Source organism: Lycium barbarum, chromosome 9, assembly GCF_019175385.1.
Source record: "Lycium barbarum isolate Lr01 chromosome 9, ASM1917538v2, whole genome shotgun sequence".
Taxonomy (NCBI): Eukaryota; Viridiplantae; Streptophyta; class Magnoliopsida; order Solanales; family Solanaceae; genus Lycium; species Lycium barbarum.
Genome location: NC_083345.1, coordinates 126,213,938 through 126,233,373, shown reverse-complemented (window position 1 = coordinate 126,233,373; position 19,436 = coordinate 126,213,938). Strand labels below are relative to the sequence as shown.

The 19,436-nt window shown below is 32.1% G+C and overlaps 2 protein-coding genes across 2 annotated transcripts; one reads left to right on the top strand and one right to left on the bottom strand.

The window, feature by feature from the left end:
• Window positions 1-420: 420 nt before the first annotated feature.
• LOC132608792 (soluble inorganic pyrophosphatase PPA1-like) lies at window positions 421-3,241 on the bottom strand. Its single transcript, XM_060322537.1, has 8 exons — window positions 2,985-3,241; window positions 2,209-2,237; window positions 2,047-2,112; window positions 1,842-1,949; window positions 1,600-1,665; window positions 1,144-1,264; window positions 951-1,032; window positions 421-771 (listed from the first exon to the last, which is right to left on the bottom strand). The coding sequence occupies exons 1-8, from the start codon at window positions 3,097-3,099 to the stop codon at window positions 729-731; spliced, it is 630 nt and encodes a 209-aa protein (XP_060178520.1). The 5' UTR covers window positions 3,100-3,241; the 3' UTR covers window positions 421-728.
• A 5,607-nt stretch (window positions 3,242-8,848) lies between these two features.
• On the top strand, window positions 8,849-13,383 carry LOC132609972 (photosystem I reaction center subunit N, chloroplastic). Its single transcript, XM_060324202.1, has 3 exons — window positions 8,849-9,218; window positions 9,636-9,761; window positions 13,193-13,383. The coding sequence occupies exons 1-3, from the start codon at window positions 8,931-8,933 to the stop codon at window positions 13,280-13,282; spliced, it is 504 nt and encodes a 167-aa protein (XP_060180185.1). The 5' UTR covers window positions 8,849-8,930; the 3' UTR covers window positions 13,283-13,383.
• Window positions 13,384-19,436: the final 6,053 nt, after the last annotated feature.

Genomic DNA, 19,436 nt, shown 5'->3' with positions numbered 1-19,436 from the left:
TTAAGGCATAACTAAAAGTATGCTCATAAAAGAAAACTTTTCCTTAAGGCATAACTAAAAGTTTGCACGCAAAGTTCTGCCCTCTCCGACAGACTTTTAGTTATGTCTTAAGGCAAAGTCTGCCGCATAAGGCAAAACTTTTTGCAAAACCTTGTCTTGCGATTTATTTTTATTTTTATCACTAAGTCGGAGTTTAAACCTAGAACCTCGTAGTATTTTAGGCGAAGGACAAAATTTAAAGACCTGCAATTTGAGGGACAAAAACTAAATACCACCCCCAACAAAGGACAATCGTGCAAATTGCCCTGAGGCTTATAGGTTGGTTATAACTTGATCGTGTTGACAGATTTCAGTTGCGACAAGGGATTTTGGGCCCAGCTAATGGATTTTTCTATTGGGCTCATCTGAGGTTGGTCCATTGCTTTAGCCTTCCAATGTTTAAACTTTGCAATATATATTGCAATTTGCTTTTTTGCTTTGCTCTTATTTTTCAGAAGGGGAATTGAAGAGAATTTTAACTCAAACAAGATTATATTGGAATTAGACATTAATACATTGATTTAAAATAAAGTAGAAAATTCAGAAGCCGGCTGTAGCAGAAGATGATCCTTTTTAGCACATTTGTGTGGTAATAAAACAAAATTATTTAAATGATTTGTGACAGTTTAATTTCACTTCCAACAGCATCGCATAAATACTCTGATACCATGCTCTTTAGAAGCATAAGATTACTTCCTCAACGTCTGTAATATGTATTCAGCATAAAGGTCCCTGCACAAAAGTGCAAATGTCAACCTCTTTTGAACATACATAATTAATACAATTGCTCAAATTAATATTATAGTGTCTCACTCCCGATTTATGTGATACACTTTCCATTTTAGTCAATTCCAATGGGGGTCACGTAAATTGGGACGGACGGAGTAATATGTAGAGAATAGCATTCTTACATGGAGTACTGGATGGCATCAGCAGCAGTATTTGGAGGCAGAAACTCGTCAACAGCAACCTCTTTGTTCTCATTCTTCTTGTCTAACACGATTAGTCAAGAAAATTAACCGTCCTTTTAATTAAGACATTTGCAGAATATTCATATATAGTTCACAGAAATATATTTAATTAAAAGAGTAATTAAGAGCATACATTCTTCAAAGAAGCGGCGGATTTCAGCTAAGCGATGAGGGGCAAGCTGGTTTATGTTAGTGTAGTGTCGATATTCTGGATCATCAGCACACACTGCTATGATTTTATCGTCCTTCTCTCCCTAAATTGAAGAAATTCCGTTATATAACCTTCGTCTGCCATGAGGAATTAGTACTCTCTCGTCCCAATTTATGTGACACCTTTTGAATTTCGAGAGTCAAACGAACTTTCTTTGACTGCGATTTTCTCATATTTTGAGTTGTTAATTATTGTGATTTATAGTATTTTTTTTAATGTAGTTTCCGAATACATAAAATTTATTTTGGAAAACTTAAAGCTTCTATGTCCGAATTCACAGTCAAAATTAAGAAGTTTGACTCTCGAAATCTGAACGGTGTCACATAAATTGGAACAGAGGGAATAGTAATTATTAACCCTGAGGACTAAACTAGTAACCTGATCGATCATAGGCATAAGTCCGATGGCTCTTGCTCGAAGGAAACAACCTGGGATGACAGGTTCCTGTTGGACAAAAAGTAAAATTTTGTTTTTTGTTCAATTATACAGTATTCCTATAGAAAATACTTGAAGATTTGGGATTGAATAATAGGCTATCACAAATCCAAAACAGAACTTGCATATGTCCCCTGTTTGACCTGTTTTGTGAAGAAAGGCATTCATTTACGTACTTAACGTACCTGCATGAGGACTAATACATCCATGGGGTCACTATCTTCACATAGCGTTCGAGGAATGAAACCATAGTTCTGAGGGTAAACTACCGATGAATATAGCACTCGATCAACCTGGGGCGTAAAATGATTTGATAAAGGATATATATAGACGGCAGATGTATAATATAATGTGAAGGACGACTCATATTGTAAGAGCACTGTGTGATACCTTAATGAGACCAGTTTTCTTGTCAAGCTCGTACTTGACTTTGCTTCCTTTTGATATCTCAATTACCTGCAAGAATTGATGCAATGTATATGTCACCGGATCACATGCAGTAGTAATGTGCTCAATTCAAAAAAGCAGAGTGATTTAATTTAGTGTACTCACAACATTGAAAACGTGGGGAGCTTCAGGTCCTACATATCATTGAAGAAGCAACACAAAGTGAATGAGACCAAATAGTGCATGAAACACTGAAGATTGGATGATGAGAGGGTACGTATAGCTATGTATTACTCTCCCTGTCCCAATTTATGTGACATTCAGGACCGGCTCGCAATGCCAGTAACGCATACATGCCTTACTCCCAATTTTGGGGAGCTCCAGTTTTATCGAAAATAAAATGTGTTAATTTTTCCTTGAAGGCAATTAATTATTTATGATAAAAGTACAACGTTTCTTTAACCTTTTTCAAATAAAAGAAATTAGGAAGACGTTATTTTCTCTTCTTACATTTTATGCGCTAACATTCACATTATTTTATTCTCTTTAACTCCTTTTTATCAAATCTCTAATAAGTTACAACTTCTTGAATCAGATTGCATCGTTCTAGCTCAATTATTTTTGTCTAAAATTTGTAGAATTATATTAATAGTTCCCATAATGATTGCGGGAAAGATGTTTTTCAACATTGAAATTAATAAAAACTTACCTAAAGTTAACAATTGAAAAAAAAAATCGAAGAAATCGATCATATAATTTTTTTTTTTTATCATTTTACAATGTATTTGTCTTGTCAATTACATGATAAAAATTAAAACTTATAATATTTTCCGTATAACTTTTTAATATTTAAATTTTAATTTTGAAACATAAAGTTAATCTAATCCAATTAACTTTAAAGATTAGTCAAATTAATTCTCTCAAAGCAAAAGGTGCCATACCTATCTCGAGGTCATGCCAAGGATGGGCAGCAACAGATCGTCTGGACAAAGTTGAGAGGATCCTCTCATTCAAACGAGGGGCACCTCTTTGTTGATCGCCGCCTTCATTGCTCATCTTTTTCTACCGTCCAGTATACTAAAAATAAATAGAAATTAATCGAATTAATTACGGCTTTAATGTTGCGGATATGCAGCTCAAATGAACTCTTATCTAGTTTTGAAAGAAAGAAGAAGACGAAACGGATATCTAAGTTTCTTAATGTGATTATTGTGATTGTAATAAACTATATAAGTTGAAAAGTAGCCACGCGTGGGTCGGGTATTACATTGAAGCCTTCAAGACCCTCCTTAATTTCCTCATTCCCTGTCCTCCTTTAATATTTTCCAATTGTTCTCCGATTCTCTCTCTCCCTGCCCTGTGAATTCTGATGTGCATTCATGTGACTTTCTATTTTTCATTTTATTTTACCTTAGGGTCTGTTTGGAAAGCAACCAGTTAATTGGAATTGGTGTAATTACAAGGGTAGTAATTACACAGCCTAGTAATTACACAATATTGTAATTACAATGACCTGTTTGTTTGTCATCACGTAATTACAGTGTAATTACAAGTGTATTGTTTGGTTGCTGAAGTGTAATTACACAGTTAGTTTAATTTAAAAATAAAATTTATTATAAAAAATTTAAAATTAATCTTTGAAAAAGGTGTGCCTTTATAGATGATATTAAATATGTATTTAACAACACATTATTGAAAATATATTAATTAATAATCATATATTTATAACAAATATTGTAAAAAATAATTGATATATATATTTCAAATTAATAATATTTTAATTTTAATTAATTATAAAAATGAAGCAATTGTTTTTTGTGAGAACATCATTGATTGGATGTTTGACAAAAAATTTTTTATCAATATAATGTCACAACATTATTCAAGTGTTTGACCAAAAAAAAAAAAATCAACTGTAAGTGAAAAATGCCTCACACAACTGACATTAGTTGTGTGAGGCTCTTTTTGTGAGACAAAAAAGTGAATTCAAAATTTGTGGACCCAAAAGTGTAAGATGTGGGTCCACTTCTTTATCTCACAAAAAAGAGCCTCACACAATTAATGTCAGTTGTGTGAGGTACATAGTAAAACTTTTCGTGAAATAACAAGTCAATAGTATTAAAGCAAATTAAAATCGTATATATAACCTAAATTCAAAATAAAATATTAAAAAACATAATACTCTTATGTCAAATTTCAACATTACATAAGTAAGTTCCAACATAACTTAAGTAAAAATAATTTTAAAAAAGGAGAAAATATAAGTTATAACCTCATTCACAACGAAATTCTACTTTAATAGCATCACTCGTTATATGCTAAGTTTGTTAATGACTCATTCTTTCTAATACGAAGAGGTAATTTCAAAAAATAGACTATATAATAACAAAGTTATGCTACATGAATAAAATAAAAATAAATACGAGCAATTACATGGAATCAAAAGAAGAATAGATTGGGAATGAGAAAAAAGGGAATGAAAGATAAATAATATAAAAAGAAAAATAATTAAAAAGTTTAAATAATAGAAATAAAAATAAATAAATAAATAAATAAATAAAAACTATAAAGAAACCCTGTAATTACAGGATACCTAATTCTCAACCCCCCCCCCCCCCCCCCCCCCCTCCAGCAAGATTGGAGAGTGTAATTACAGCCTCTTAATTACATTCAATTCCCACCTAATCAAGTAATTATTTGATCAAACAAACAGGCCAAACTGTGTAATTATACCCAATTCCAATTAGCTGGGTGGCTTTCCAAACAGGCCCTTAGAATAACATTATATTATATTTACTTTCCTTCTACTTTATAATTTACATTAATGATAAAATATTTACTTTCTTTTTTACTCTATAATATTGTCTTTTTTTAAGTCTAGAATCTGCATTTTTTTGGTAAATAACTTTATTATTAACCAAAAGTGAGAAATTACAGCTCAAAGGGAGCTATGCTACTGGACATTATGCTGCAGTAGTCAGCTCAAACTCAGTAACATACAACATCTAAAATCAGCACAAATTACATCAGAATTATACTAAGGCCCCATTTAAACATGGTTTGAAACCTGGTTTCAAAATCATGTTTGGACATACAATTTGAATAATTTAAGTTGTATTTTCTCTTATAGATATAAAAACCCCACAAATTGTGAAAACTATCAAAACATTCTTAATTCTTATATAATCTTACCAAATGAGTAAATCATAGTTTATAACAAAATTAGTACACTACTAGAAGGCTTTTCTAAAAAATGCAACATCAATTAATCAAACTTTACTTCAATAAAATAAAAAATTTAACATGAATAGTAATGTAACTACTATTTAATATAATCTTCCCACATAAATTAAAGGTTGGTAGACATAAATAAAGGTTGGTGGAAGTTATGAGATTGGTAAATGATTGATGGGGGTAATTGTTAAAAATATTTACCAATTTATGAGTCTTTTTTTTACAAAATATTAACTTATGAGTTAAATTTTGTATTTAAAAAAGTTGAAATCATGGTTTCAAACCCCAAACCATGCTTTTTGGATGATTTGGGTTCAAAACCATGATTTCAAACCATGACTGAAAATTGATAATCAAACGCTGATTTGAAACCATAGTTTGGAAATTGATGGTCAAACGCCTACTAAGTTGGGTATCTCATAACACAAACTACACCGGATAAAAGTTGAAATTGGCCGACCATCTTGCTATCTTTGGTTTGCTAGTTGTTCTTTGGTGCACCTCCCGGATGATCTGCTTATAATATGATTGCTGCCATGTTGTTTATAGTGGAAAATCTTTTGATTCCTCTCCCTCCAAATAGCATACACTACTGCTGCTAGCACCATTCGATAATCTACATTAATTATATAATATATAATTTTTCTCCTACTTTATAATTAACATTAATGGTAGAACATTTTATTTCTTTTTTAGTTTAGGAATATCGTAGAATATTTTTTTTCTTCTAAATATAGGATCTACATTAACTAGATACTCCCTCCGGATAAAAAAAAGTAGGAGTGGGCGTTCGGTTTTATCAAACTTCGGTTTAGTTATTTCGGGTTCGGTTTTTTGAAGGTGGACACCAAACACCGAACCAAACTAGTTCGGTTCGATTCTTTCGGTTTCGGTTTTTTAAAGTTCGGTTCGGTTTCGATTTTTTCAATTTGGTTTTTTTAATATAATATTAGAAGTGATTACATTGACACTAATTCATAGTCTCAAAAGCAATAAAACATAAAACTGATAAATTAAACAAACAGGATACACAAGAATAGAAAACTATAATCATGACATAGGATTACTAGGTGTTATATACATGCCGTAAGAATAATTAAGAAAACACATAAAGGACATACATTAATCCTAAAGAGACATCTGAGTTACCTTTCTTTGTTAATGATATTTGATTTTTTCAATTGAAGTGGAAAATTAGGGATACAAATGCAAAAGAGGACTTATTACAATTGTTTTTTTTTGCTTTAAACTTAATGGGCCTGGACTATTTTAATTTTTTTGGGTAATGTATTAAATTTCGGTGCGCATTCGATTTTTCGGTTCGGTTTTATCAAACTTCGGTTCGCCTATTTCGGTTTCGATTTTTGACGATGGACACCAAACACCGAACCAAACTAGTTCGGTTCGGTTCGGTTCGGTTTGTTGAAGTTTTGGTTTGGTTCAGTTTTTCGGTTTTCGGTATTTATGCCCAGCCCTAAAAAAAGTGTCCACTTAGCCTCTTTTTTGGGTCAAAAAAAGTGTCCACTTATTAAATCAAGAAACAATTAAGTGTTATGTGATCAAATCCCAATGCCTATTTAATTAGGGGTAGTTTAGTCAATTTACATATTTTTTTCTTCGAGTGAGTAATTTTTTAAGAGGTGTGCAAATGACTAAGTGAACTCTTTTTTTATCCGGAGGGAGTAATATTTAGTTTGCTTCTAATTTACTCCTCCGTCCCATATTAGTTTTCCACATTACTAAAAATATCCGTCCCATGTCAATTTACAAAATCAAGACAAAATTAATTAATTTGTTTTCTATTTTGTCCTTAACATTAATTATTTTTTAAAGCAGTTAATATTGATTAGAGTGCAATTTATTGAAAAGAGATAAGGATAACGTAGTAAAATACATTTTAATTTATGATTTCTCAAAAAATCTGTAAAGAAAAAAGTGGACAAGTAATATGAGACGGAGAAAGTAATATCTATAAGGAAAATAACATACTTCCTTTTACGTTGTTAATTTTTTATCTGAGACTTGGTTCTCATCGTATAAGTATTCAATCAATACTATCACTACACTGCATACGTTAAACTTACAAGGATTCTTATTTGGAAAAACATCACTAATTGCCCGCCCAACCCAAATTAATTACCCGTCCATGTCCCCTCCCAAACTATTTTCGCTTCTGCCCAGCCTCGCCCAAACTAATTACCAAACGCGTCCCCTCGCCCTAACCCCTTCCTCCATGATATCATCACATTATATTTATATGTCATGATGGTATCATGGAGAACTAAGAGAACGACTGAAGTAGTCCTCCATGATACTGTTTCAGTATATTTATATATCATGATGGTACCATGGTCCTGAGAAGTGTCTCATTGTAGGACTGAAGCAGTCCCCCATGATACCATCACAGTATATGGATACAAGACGATGGTATCATAGAGATTTTTTTTCTAGAAAAGTGTGTCATTTTAAAGAAATGAACATGATCATTCATAATACCATCTCAGTATATTTAAATACCGTGATGGTATCGTGAAGGACTAAGAGAAGGACTAAAGCATCTTCCATCATACCATCTCAGTAAGTATATATACTATGATGGTATCATGGAGGACTGAGAGAAGAACTGAAGCATTTTCTATGATACCATCTCAATCTATTTATATACCATGTTGGTATCATAATTGAAGGGCATATCGGGTAAATACTTTTGATTTTTTCTGGGGGGATACGAAAGCAATGAAGATAGAGACGGATAATTATTTTGGTTTGAGGGGCATACGTGATCTTTCCCCTTCTTATTTTGCGGGCTTTATCCACATCCAAACAACTTTCCACATTGTTCTACTTGAAAAATACTGCGTATATACATTACACTATGCACACTTTAAAAAAAAATTGATGTCAAGGTTCAAATTAGTACGATGTTTCGATTAGATATATTGACTTTAACTTTTTTCTAAAAAATAATTTATATATTTACGGACAATATGAACAATAGTAAGCATATAATTTACAATATGCATAACAAGAAATTTGAAAAAAGGTACTTTTAACTTTCTTTTACAAAAACTATCAAGTAAACACAACAACTTGAAAAAACAATTGACGAAAAATTTTCTCACCTTATTTTCAAAACAAACAAGACCTTTTGAGTAGCATGAGATGCTCTAAAATTTAAAATAAATCTTGATTAGCGTCTCAACTATTTTATTTCTCGCTGTTTACTTTTTACACAAAAAGTGAGAACGTTCAATAACTACATTGAAAATGCACAACTATTCACTTATTGGTTCAGCAGCCCTTAAAATAGAATATTGCATATTTGGTACCTAAATTTTCATGTAATGTTAAAAGCTACCACAACGAGCGAGCGAGGAAATAGAACAACATTAATCCCAAGCACATATTCGGATATTGGGTCCAATACTAATGGCTTATGCTGACCACATAGATGAAGAAAGAAAAACCAAGTTGGCCAATCAGGAGTGAGGCAATCTCACCTTATCCCCACTCCTACCACATCCTTAAATTACACTCGATCACTATCCATAACCCCCTCATAATAATAATCATATAACAAAATCCAATTACTTAAAAAGTGTATTTAAAATATTTCCTTATTCATTCGGATCCAATATACAGCAGATCAAGAAATGGCAGCAATGAACTCAAGTGTATTGGCATGCAGCTATGCTGTGTCAGGCATTGGTGCAACTGAACTCACCTCAAAGCATGCCGTCACCACCTCCATGGCTCTCCAGAAATTGCCAGTAGTCATCAAGGCTCAACAACACTCCTCAGCCAACATTAATAAGGACGTCCACCAAGCAGGAAGAAGAGTTGCGCTCCTTGGCTTAGCTGCTGCCCTTTTCACAGCCTCCAACTCCTCTGCCAATGCTGGCGTCATCGACGACTATCTTGAGAAAAGCAAAGCAAACAAGGTACCTCATGCTTTATGACATGTTTTATAATAAGCTCCAAAATCTATATTTAAAGTTAATTTTGTGATCATTTATACTCTTTCTGTTTCAATTTATGTGAATCTATTATATTTGATAATCTTCGAGGTGGCTCTTTAAGTACGTTTTTCTTACATTTTTTTCTAAATAATTTGAATTAAAAATTATCATGACTTATAGTATTTTTTATATAATTTTTTAAATATATAAATTTTATTTTTATAAAAATTTATGTCAAAATTTAAGGTCAAAATTATAAAGTTTGATTCTCGTACTCCGAAAAGATTCACATAAATTGAAACTGAAACAGAGTATATATATTTTCTTTTTGGTTTTTAAGTTTTCACTAATAGATTGAATATATTACTCAAAATTTACATGCCTTTTTTGCCGATGTAGGAATTGAATGACAAGAAGAGGTTGGCCACTAGTGGCGCAAACTTCGCAAGGGCATACACAGTTCAATTTGGAACCTGCAAGTTCCCTGAGAACTTCACTGGCTGCCAAGACCTTGCCAAACAAAAGGTAATTTCAACCTTCTTACTCCTAATAAAAACAGTAATAATTTGAAAAAAATTAAAATAGAATAGAATTCCGTGAAAAGAGGTTGAGGTGAATACTGTTTTGTAACTTTTCTTTTGAAGTGATCACCTAGGGACGGAAAAACAGAGGATTTCTAACAAGGAGAGAATTTTTCTTGAGCATTTATACGTATTAGTAGTACTATCTTTGTATACAGCTCTTTCGTCAAAAAATACATGTGACGTTTACACAACTCATATATATAATACTAGTCAACTTATCTGCGCTTCGCGCAGTTATAGATTAAAAAAATCACGAAACAGTTTTCTTTTAAATTAATCTAGATATAAAAGAATTTTTTTTTAATACTCTCAAAAACTCACACACACACATACACATATATGAAAAAGCTCCACAAATAAATATATAAAAACCAGAAAAATATATCTAAATAAAAGTCTCCCACTTTTGGTAGTTTTAATTTGATTGCGACATCAATTTATGTGTGTATCTTATATTTGAAATTCGAAAAGTCTTACTTAACTTTTCCTCTTGCACTATAGTTATTCTAATACACCTACTTACTTTTCCTATTCCACCATAAAAGTTACGGTATTTATTATTATATCGGATTATTATTTACCGTTATTAATTATAAATATCATTTACTATAAGTAATTAATAATCCTATTTTTTATGAACATTATTTTTTGTATGTGCCTTATTTTAAAGAACTCAAAAGTCTTTAAACATAGCTATCCAGATTCTTCTTTTCTGCTATAATATTATTTATTAGATGCTAAAAAATCATTTTTGATCTTTTATGGCATCAAACGTTTTTCATTCTCCCATAATTTCTTATTGATTACGTATTTTAAACTTTCTAAGCACAAACAAAAATGTTTCTTACTTCTTTGCAACGAAGGAGGACAATTCTGTTTCACTTTAAAAAAAAAAATTAAATTAATGCAACATGTATAGAAGCACCTCTAAGTCTTAATATTCAATTGGGAAGCAACTTTTAAGTCTGAACCAATATATGGTTTAGCTACTTCAAAACATATTCATATCTCTAAATGGTGAATTGGTATTTATCTAATAATTATTTTTACTATAAAATCTCCATTGCATTCGATATCTGAGAAACTAAATAGGTGCATGAACTTATAGCTTCAAATCGAACAATCTTGATTAATGAAATGGAATATAGTTTAAATAGCATATATCTTGTTTCCGTTTGACTTATATCTTGGATAATTTTTTGTCTTCCATCAGATATGCTTCTTCAACATTTACCCAAAAAAATTCACAATATAATGAGAAATTAAAAAAAAAACCATTAAAATCAGCAACTTCGCGTAAGATTTGACATTTGTTAGATCGAAGTTCATGTGAGAAAAAAGTGTCTTACTCAAGAATAAGTGATTTTAGGCCGAATCAAATTGAGTCATTTTCTGAGTATGATCTTTTCTCTCAAGATTAATCATAAATTTATACATCAATTTCTCGGAGGTTATGGACATGAAATTAAAGGAATTGAGAGTTATGAATATCATTAAGAATAAAAATTACGGAGATAAAGGTGTGAGTTATGAACTCTATAAGATAAAATAAACGGAGAGATTAGGATGAAAATAAAAAAAAAATGAGAAAAAAGATAAATAATTTTTTTGCTCTATCAGACATGCCACCTCACTTTTCTTATGACCACATCACGTGAGTTGTGAACTTCAAAACTGAAAAGATGTCAGCGCGAATATATTCATACTTACACCTAAAAAAAAAAACATGAAATCTACTTACACAGTGAGTAGTCACAAATTACTAACATTTCCAATGATTTTTTTTTCATTACTAATATAATTTAAATGACGTAATTCACTGAACCTTTTTTTCCCACATTATACCAACGCTAAATAGCTATTTGTGTTATTCACCCATTCAATTCTTTGTCATTCTTATCAAAGAGCTTAATTTCTAGTTTTTCATATGGAAAGAAGAAATGAAGTTAAAAGTACAACTTAGGAAAAAAATATTCCGTAAATTCTGCATTTTTTCTTCCTATGATTTCCGTTGGTCAACAACCAAAAAAGTGCTCTATACTTCTTTACTACTCCTATAGGGAAGGTGGAAAAAAGATGAAAACGTAAAAAAAAAAAAAATCAAACTCAATCCATTAATTCCGTAGGTAAATGATGCGTGAATTTTTCATCCTTCTTCCTGCTTGCCTTCATATTTCCGTTTCCTTGAATCTGCAGTAAGTTTTTGAATACTATTTAATATCCGGCCGTCACAACTTGAACCATATCACCCAATACAAATATATTCCGAATATTATTAGTGCTATCGCTCCTTCTTTCTTTTTTTCTTTCCTCCCTATCTTCTTCCTCACACCACCATAAGCAATTATATAGAAGAGATCAATAGTTCTAAATATTTGGGCGTGCTGCCATTTTTTTTGTAGGGGAATTTGTTTGATTGGCTTAATCTTTGTTGAATGACTTATATAGTAGCCGATGACATTTTGTTTTTTTCTCAATTAAATTATGGATCATTTACATTCTAATGAATATCACATTTATTATATATTGAATTCAATCAAATAAGTATCACATTCATCCACGTTCTTATCCATTTAATTCATTTAGCAGGTCAAAAAAAAAAAATAGTAGGTTGACTAATGACTTTTGGGCTTACTAAGGGAAGATAAATGGGTTGTTCTTATTTTTTCCATTGGTTAACAAAGTTAAAGAGAAGACTTTTAGTTTTTTAAAAACATAGCACGTTTATTATAATTAAATGAGAAGATCATAAAGATCACCATTGGTTATTGCTACGTGGGCTAATTAAGTGACATATTTATTTTGTGAGGATTTTTTAAATCTATTTAGTTAGTAGATTATGTACAAAAATGAATTAAAAAAGTCAAAAAAATGAGAAAAAGGATAAATATGAATGCTGGCCAAAGGAAAATGTCACATCACCTTATATATATATATATATATATATATATAATAGAATAGGAAAAGATGGAGGAATAGTTAGTGGATGCTCTATATTTATGTTGTGCTGCTACGTGGGCTGCTCAGACAAACATTAATTTGGGTGTTATTGCAATTTGTTATGTGGCTAAATTAGTATTACTAATGGAGCAATTAAGAGGTATAAGTTATGGAGATGATTTTCTAAAATAAAATAAGTAAAAGAAAAGAGTGAAAAAGTCAAAAAAAGGAGAAAAAAGATAAATGCCAATGGAGGTCATAGAGAGGTGCCACATAGGATTGTCTATGCCTAGCTTTATATTATATATAGATTCGAAACTTAATTTTCTTATTTTTCGGTGTTTGACCTGGTATATATAATCCTCTGTTTTACCTTTGTGTAGTTTATGTTTTGATAATGACATGCTAATATTTGTCTTTTGGTAAATTCAGAAAGTGCCATTTATAAGTGAAGACTTGGCCTTGGAGTGCGAGGGCAAGGACAAATACAAGTGTGGTTCTAATGTGTTCTGGAAATGGTGATTGTATTCTTAAGCATAGCCCTTTCCCAAAATGTATCTACTGTGACAGTCAAGTAATTACCATCCATTTTCTTTTAATTTATTAATCTTTATTAAGCATCACATTGATTACTTTGTCCATCTTACTCTAGATATCTCCAATCTCATAGAACCGAGGAGGAGGAGGGCCTGTCGGAAACAAAAGTTTTTGAACGTCATCCCCTGCCATTTCTCATGGATTTAAGATATTGATCTTCAGAAATAAGAACAACCTAAGAGAAAAGGGATTAATTGTTTTTCATAAGAAAAATGGATCAATTAATGAAGGTTATTGATCACATATTTAAAAGGCTTCTAAAATATTTGCTTATACAAAAGTCCCTATATATACACACACTAGAAAAACTACCTATATACTGATATTGTAAGCTTTCAAGAGGTCGATAGTTAATGTACAAGCGATGTTACACTATCGATATAACAAAAGTAAATTAGCGATGTTACACTATCGATATATCAAAAGTAAATTAACCTTTCTTAATTCTGATTTCGAAATTTGATAATCCTTCTTGATCATTCTTTCAGTGAGGCGGTAACTTGCCTTGACAAAGAAAGAACCTCAATGAAAATAGTCTCATGTTTCTCCACAACACCAATATTTATCAATGTGTCTGCTACATTATTGGCTTTCCTATGCAAGGTTATATCTGAAATCTGCCTCTTGAGAGCCGTGGTAGAGCCATGATTCATACTAAAGGTTGTCAAAAAATATAGATATGTCACAACCCAAGTTCAAACATGAGATTTAGGAAATTTTTGCAACCCCTTAACTGATGCGCTGAACTTTCAGCTTTTCTCAAGGTGTGTCAACATTAGTATATATACTGTTATAAACAGTGCGTCCACCAAACAGTATATGCAGAGACCTGGTTGTCTACCAGTTCTCTTAGATAGTGCAGAAGGTAAATAACACAAGATTTTTACCGTGAAAACTCCTTGCTCAAGGGATTAAAAATCACGACCTACCACCTAGGATTTCACTTAACTACACTGAGCAACTTCAGATTACAACCTCTTGCAATCTAGGAATTTAACTCACATAAATCCCTCACCCTTACAATACACCTATTATAAGCTACAAGTCTTAACTACCCTTAGCCAAGCACACAACCACGTTTGACTAACTCTAGCTAAACCAAACTAATACACCTTAACTAACTCTAGCCAAGGATTGAATAGGTAAACTGCCTAACAACTACTGAGAATTTAAGCTACCTACAACAACTTCTTGAATGAAAAGTAGGTTTACAATTTATAGAGTGAACAACAACTCACAACAACCTAAAGAACATAGACATAATCTAGTGTCTGGATCAGGTTCTTTAGCTTGTAAGTGGCTTTGTTCTTGAGAGCACTTGAGAACTTGTGGCGCCAATGTTTAGGTTTTCAGGTGGTACCCAATATGTTGGAACAAATTGTATATATATATATATATATATATATATATATATATATATATATATGTATATTGGGGAATATGTGGGTGAGATAGAGACTACTCATCCCATGTTTGACTTAAAACATGGGTCGCAGCACTGTTGTACAATTGTGCAGTTGGCAGTGCAGCTTTACTGTTGTTGTTGCTAGCTGTACACCGTACAGAGAGAGCATATCACGAACTAGGTCTCTCTCTATTTCTCCAGCAGTTTGACAATCATCAAAACATAGAATGTACTTTGTCTTATCACATACCGATAAAATCAAAAAAATTCCGGCGAAGGGTGTCGCTTGGCACCTCTCGATCAAGGGTAGCTCCGCCCCTGCTTGAGTGGAGATCCCTGATTTCAAGATTAAACTCCTAATTCTAATCACATCGTTAAGTAATATAGAGTCGTTCGTTACCTCATTAGGATTAGGAAGGTAAGGTCTAGCCTTACTCTTCTCTTTGATTTTTTTATAAAGTATAACATAGAGTCTGTCTCGATAATTGCTAGCATTCTGTATTCGATAATTACTAAACAGAATCTGAAAAGTAAATGTAAAAGGAATAATTCGAGGCCACTGAATTCACAACGTTTCCTTAAGGAAATTATTCCGCTCATTGTATCTGAGGTTATGAAACATATCCTCCCAGGATAGAATGAATTAACTCACCAGCGTAGCGATACTCCAAACCCCGGTGAACGACGAACACAACAGGCGACAATAAATCACACAAAATATATTTGAAGTGCAGAAATAAGGAAGAAGATAATCAGAACTTTCGTAAGGAAAATTTGAAGCAATGACTCGATATTTATAGCCAACAAAGGTGTCTGCTAGGAAAATTAGGTGTGTCTTTTCTGAATGCCTTTTCAGAAAATAATTACATTTTCGGAAAAGGCGCGAGGAATAAGATCTTTATTTCTAATTCACACCAAAAATACCCACCAATCCCCCACATGAATAGGGAATGACTATATGATAAAGGAATGCACAGACAAGTGTGTGATATGCAAGTAAAGATCAATTGCATCTAGATAAGTAGGTTTCCCTTTGAACTTTTTATAGTGAACATATGTCGGATATACTCGGTCAATTGGTAGATTTGATATCTTTGAACCGTCGAGCTTTGGTCTATACCTAGACAACCATATGCACACAAGTAATCCATTAGCCTTGGCAACTGAGGGGATTAGATTTCTTAAGATTGTTAGTAAACCTGTGTTCAAAATCACTAAACTAGAAACTTGAATAAATCTGAAAAAACAAAAAATACATAAAACTGAAAATATCTGAGACCACAGAATGCAATGAACATCCTTACGATCATAATCTTCCTCTTCTCTTTAACAAAGAATAAAACGGTGAAGTTTTTACATCTTCAAATTGAATAATTTCTGACAAACACATATTTAATAAATCGGTGAAGTTTTTATCTCTTCAAATCGAGTAATAAAACAAAGTATAAAATCACGCAGATTTTAATCTCCAATCTAGGAAGTAGAAACATCGAAGGTTTAATCTCTGAAAATAGTAGCTTTCTTTTCTCTGAAAAGAGTAACTTTCTTCTCCAATTTCAAATGATAAGCATCTACCTTAATATTTACAAAAAATAAACTTTTAAATAATAGAGGGTATAAATTAAAAGATGAGTGACACCATTTCGAACCACTTCAATCTGCACGCAATGGCGTGATTTGCATATTCCTTACCAAAGTCACTAGATACTTGCATCTGTCAGTAGATAAGAAATCTAGGAATACATTGAAATAATTATTGTATTGGGAAAAACCTTTCTCGCCAGTATGCATGAACTCATGATTCGAGATTAACTTTTCTGCAATTTAATGGCTTAACCATAGCGATCAATAGTAACACCGTTTTACAATAATAGAACAATTAAGGGCTTCAAGCATTGCTCCTTTCACTACCACCATCATATTTATGTTTAATCACGTAGATGGTGTTTTTAACCGAAGTCAAAATGGTTTATAACATCCAGTAATTCCGGGGTTAATTAAAGTTAGGGAGTCACCACCTAATTATTTACGGTGAATTAGGACACCTAAAGTTCATTAAAGTAATTATCTAAAGTTGATTTTATTTTAAAGTCTACGAAACCAAAAGATGTAGGTAAGGGTTCAACTAATCTAAAGAGAAGGTATTAGGCACCCTTTAAAATTCATTAACAATGGTTAACCGACCGGACTTATGTTAATTAATTAAGACTAAAAATACACAAGTATAACATCTTAAATGTTTGGGAAAATAATTTGTAAGTATTACCAGGATTTCAAAATGGAGAATATAAGGCTACTATTTAAATTAAAATAAGGTAGTGGTTTATAGAAAAGACTTTAGCCATATTAACAAAATATGTAGGATTAGTCGAAAAGGATACAGCTAGTTGGTCCGGCCTATTCGTGAAATAAACAACTCGCACACGGAATTCAATGATTGATTATTAATTCATTTTTTAACTGCTTAGCTTATTGAGTAACAAAATAAGATCAAGAAGACAATAAACAAATTAACTCCCTACTATTATGTAAAAAGTAGTCTAAAAATATAACTACCTCTTTTTTGAAAATTAGGCCTTGTTTGGGGAAAATAAAGATATGAATTTTGGAAAAAAGATTGATCACTATTAGAAATGGCCATTTATTGCCTTTAAATAGAATTAACCATAAAACTAAAAAAAGGTTTATAAAATAATGTTAAGTTATAATTTAAAGTAGGTGGATAATTTGAAATCGGATTTAATTCTTGATCGGATTACTCAATCCATTTTAGACTTGTAAAGAGCAATTAAAAGAAATTTTGAACCGACGAAATAGGCTAAATTATTAAACCATGAAAGCAAATTCAAATTCTAACTACCCATTATCACTAAACTATCCCCGCTAATTCTATTAGAAATTCATCTAAGCCAAGAAAGACAAGAAAAATAAGATAAATGTTAGGCAAGCAAACAGATAAAAATAGAGTAACGGAAACACATATGTTTAAATGGGCTTGGCCCATTTTAAGGCTGCTGTCTTGTATCTCTGCCGTATGGGCTTTGGCCCAAAGTCTTTTTTTGGTTGATAGAGGATGATCCGAGAGGCACATTATGTTGGGCTTTTAGCCCAACACCGAAATACGAAGAAGGCGAGAGTGACACGAAGGAAAGGGGGGCTGCGGGTCAAGTCTCAAACGAGACTTCTTGTAGCCATGAGAATCTTTTACGGAGACCCTAATTTGCTCCCAAAGTGCACATGCAAAAAACAAAGATAAAGAATTAGAAATATACATAACTATTAAACAAGGCAAGACATATATGATATGAAATTCAACAACAGACCAGTGGATTATGTATATATTGTGTATATTTAAGTATATCTCGCCTATACACATTCATAAGGATGCTTAGAAGGTTAATATTGGAAAGTTTTTGCCTCCGTCTTCCCGATGTTGCACAAGTTCCAAGGGATTTCATGAATCCCAGGCATGGCTAACATCGGGGAGGGTTCAAGCTTAATCCATAATGACTAACTAATCTCCCCATAAATGTATCAACTAAGGTATACCAGTCATATACATACACATAATCGAACAGCAACACATTTGCAATGTAAGGTCGTAAAAGAACTAGACAGGCAGACACACGAGATGTCAACAAGTGCAGCAGCCAGCCATGGAATCATATAGGCAGTTTCAGACAAAGTAAACAATCCAATTAAATATAAGGCATGCTTTCAAACACACAACAAATTGTGCTAAATACAGGATTGAATCTTCATTTAAACAGACATGCTATGTTCAATTTACCAAAAAAAAAAAGGGTTCATGCCATTTTTGGGTCTTTCAAGCAAGTACTCAAACCACAGATTTATTTCCCTTTGAAAATAGAGTAGTCTGAATCAGATATTGGCACATGATGGCACATACAAACTGATTTTGGCAAAACAGAGGCATACGAGGGGCATAATTGATCATTTTTCACATATAAAGACATGCTTTATTCCAAATGAACTATGGATCATCCTAACAGGTATAAAAGTTACTTTAATCAGCACATAGGGATAAATTAAACACTTTAGATCACCTCTAGTGCATTGTAGACCATAAACCATTCCAATAACAAAAGAAACAACATGGGGATATCCTTTAGAGGATTAAGACCTATTTACTCAATATCAAACACATTTCTAACAATTTTTATGCTTAAGCTAAGTGGAGACAAGTTAAAACAGGTGAGTTGGAGTCTTAAAATACAGCCTCAGTATACTAATAACACATGATAAGGACTATTAAGAATAACATGGGTATTAACAGACTCAGACTAAACTAAATAAGGCAATAACATTTAACATGGGCACTTATTTAACACAAAAAGATTAACAGGTTTTTGGAGTTATACATACTAACATTTGAACATAAATATGAACTAATGACACATTTGAAAGATTAATCATAACAACATAAACTAATGCTAACACTACACTAAAGCTAGACTATACTAATCACACAATGGTCATTAAACCAACATAAACAAACAACCCAATATTAACTAAAGGACAGACTTGTAATGCTAAACTGCTAACAATGTTATACTAACAACTAATTCATAAATATACACAAACATATAGTAAACAGACACTAAAATAAATCCATAAGCAAAATAGACAAGCTAATCAAACTGCATAAGTTTA

Coding starts and splice junctions, on each gene's coding strand:
- LOC132608792 (XM_060322537.1), bottom strand. CDS start 3,099: ATGAGCAATGAAGGCGGCGATCAACAAAGAGGTGCCCCTCGTTTGAAT. Junction 2,238..2,984: donor TTGGCATGACCTCGAGATAG/GTATGGCACCTT, acceptor AATGATATGTAG/GACCTGAAGCTCCCCACGTT. Junction 1,666..1,841: donor ATGTATTAGTCCTCATGCAG/GTACGTTAAGTA, acceptor TTTGTCCAACAG/GAACCTGTCATCCCAGGTTG.
- LOC132609972 (XM_060324202.1), top strand. CDS start 8,931: ATGGCAGCAATGAACTCAAGTGTATTGGCATGCAGCTATGCTGTGTCA. Junction 9,219..9,635: donor AGAAAAGCAAAGCAAACAAG/GTACCTCATGCT, acceptor TTGCCGATGTAG/GAATTGAATGACAAGAAGAG. Junction 9,762..13,192: donor AAGACCTTGCCAAACAAAAG/GTAATTTCAACC, acceptor TGGTAAATTCAG/AAAGTGCCATTTATAAGTGA.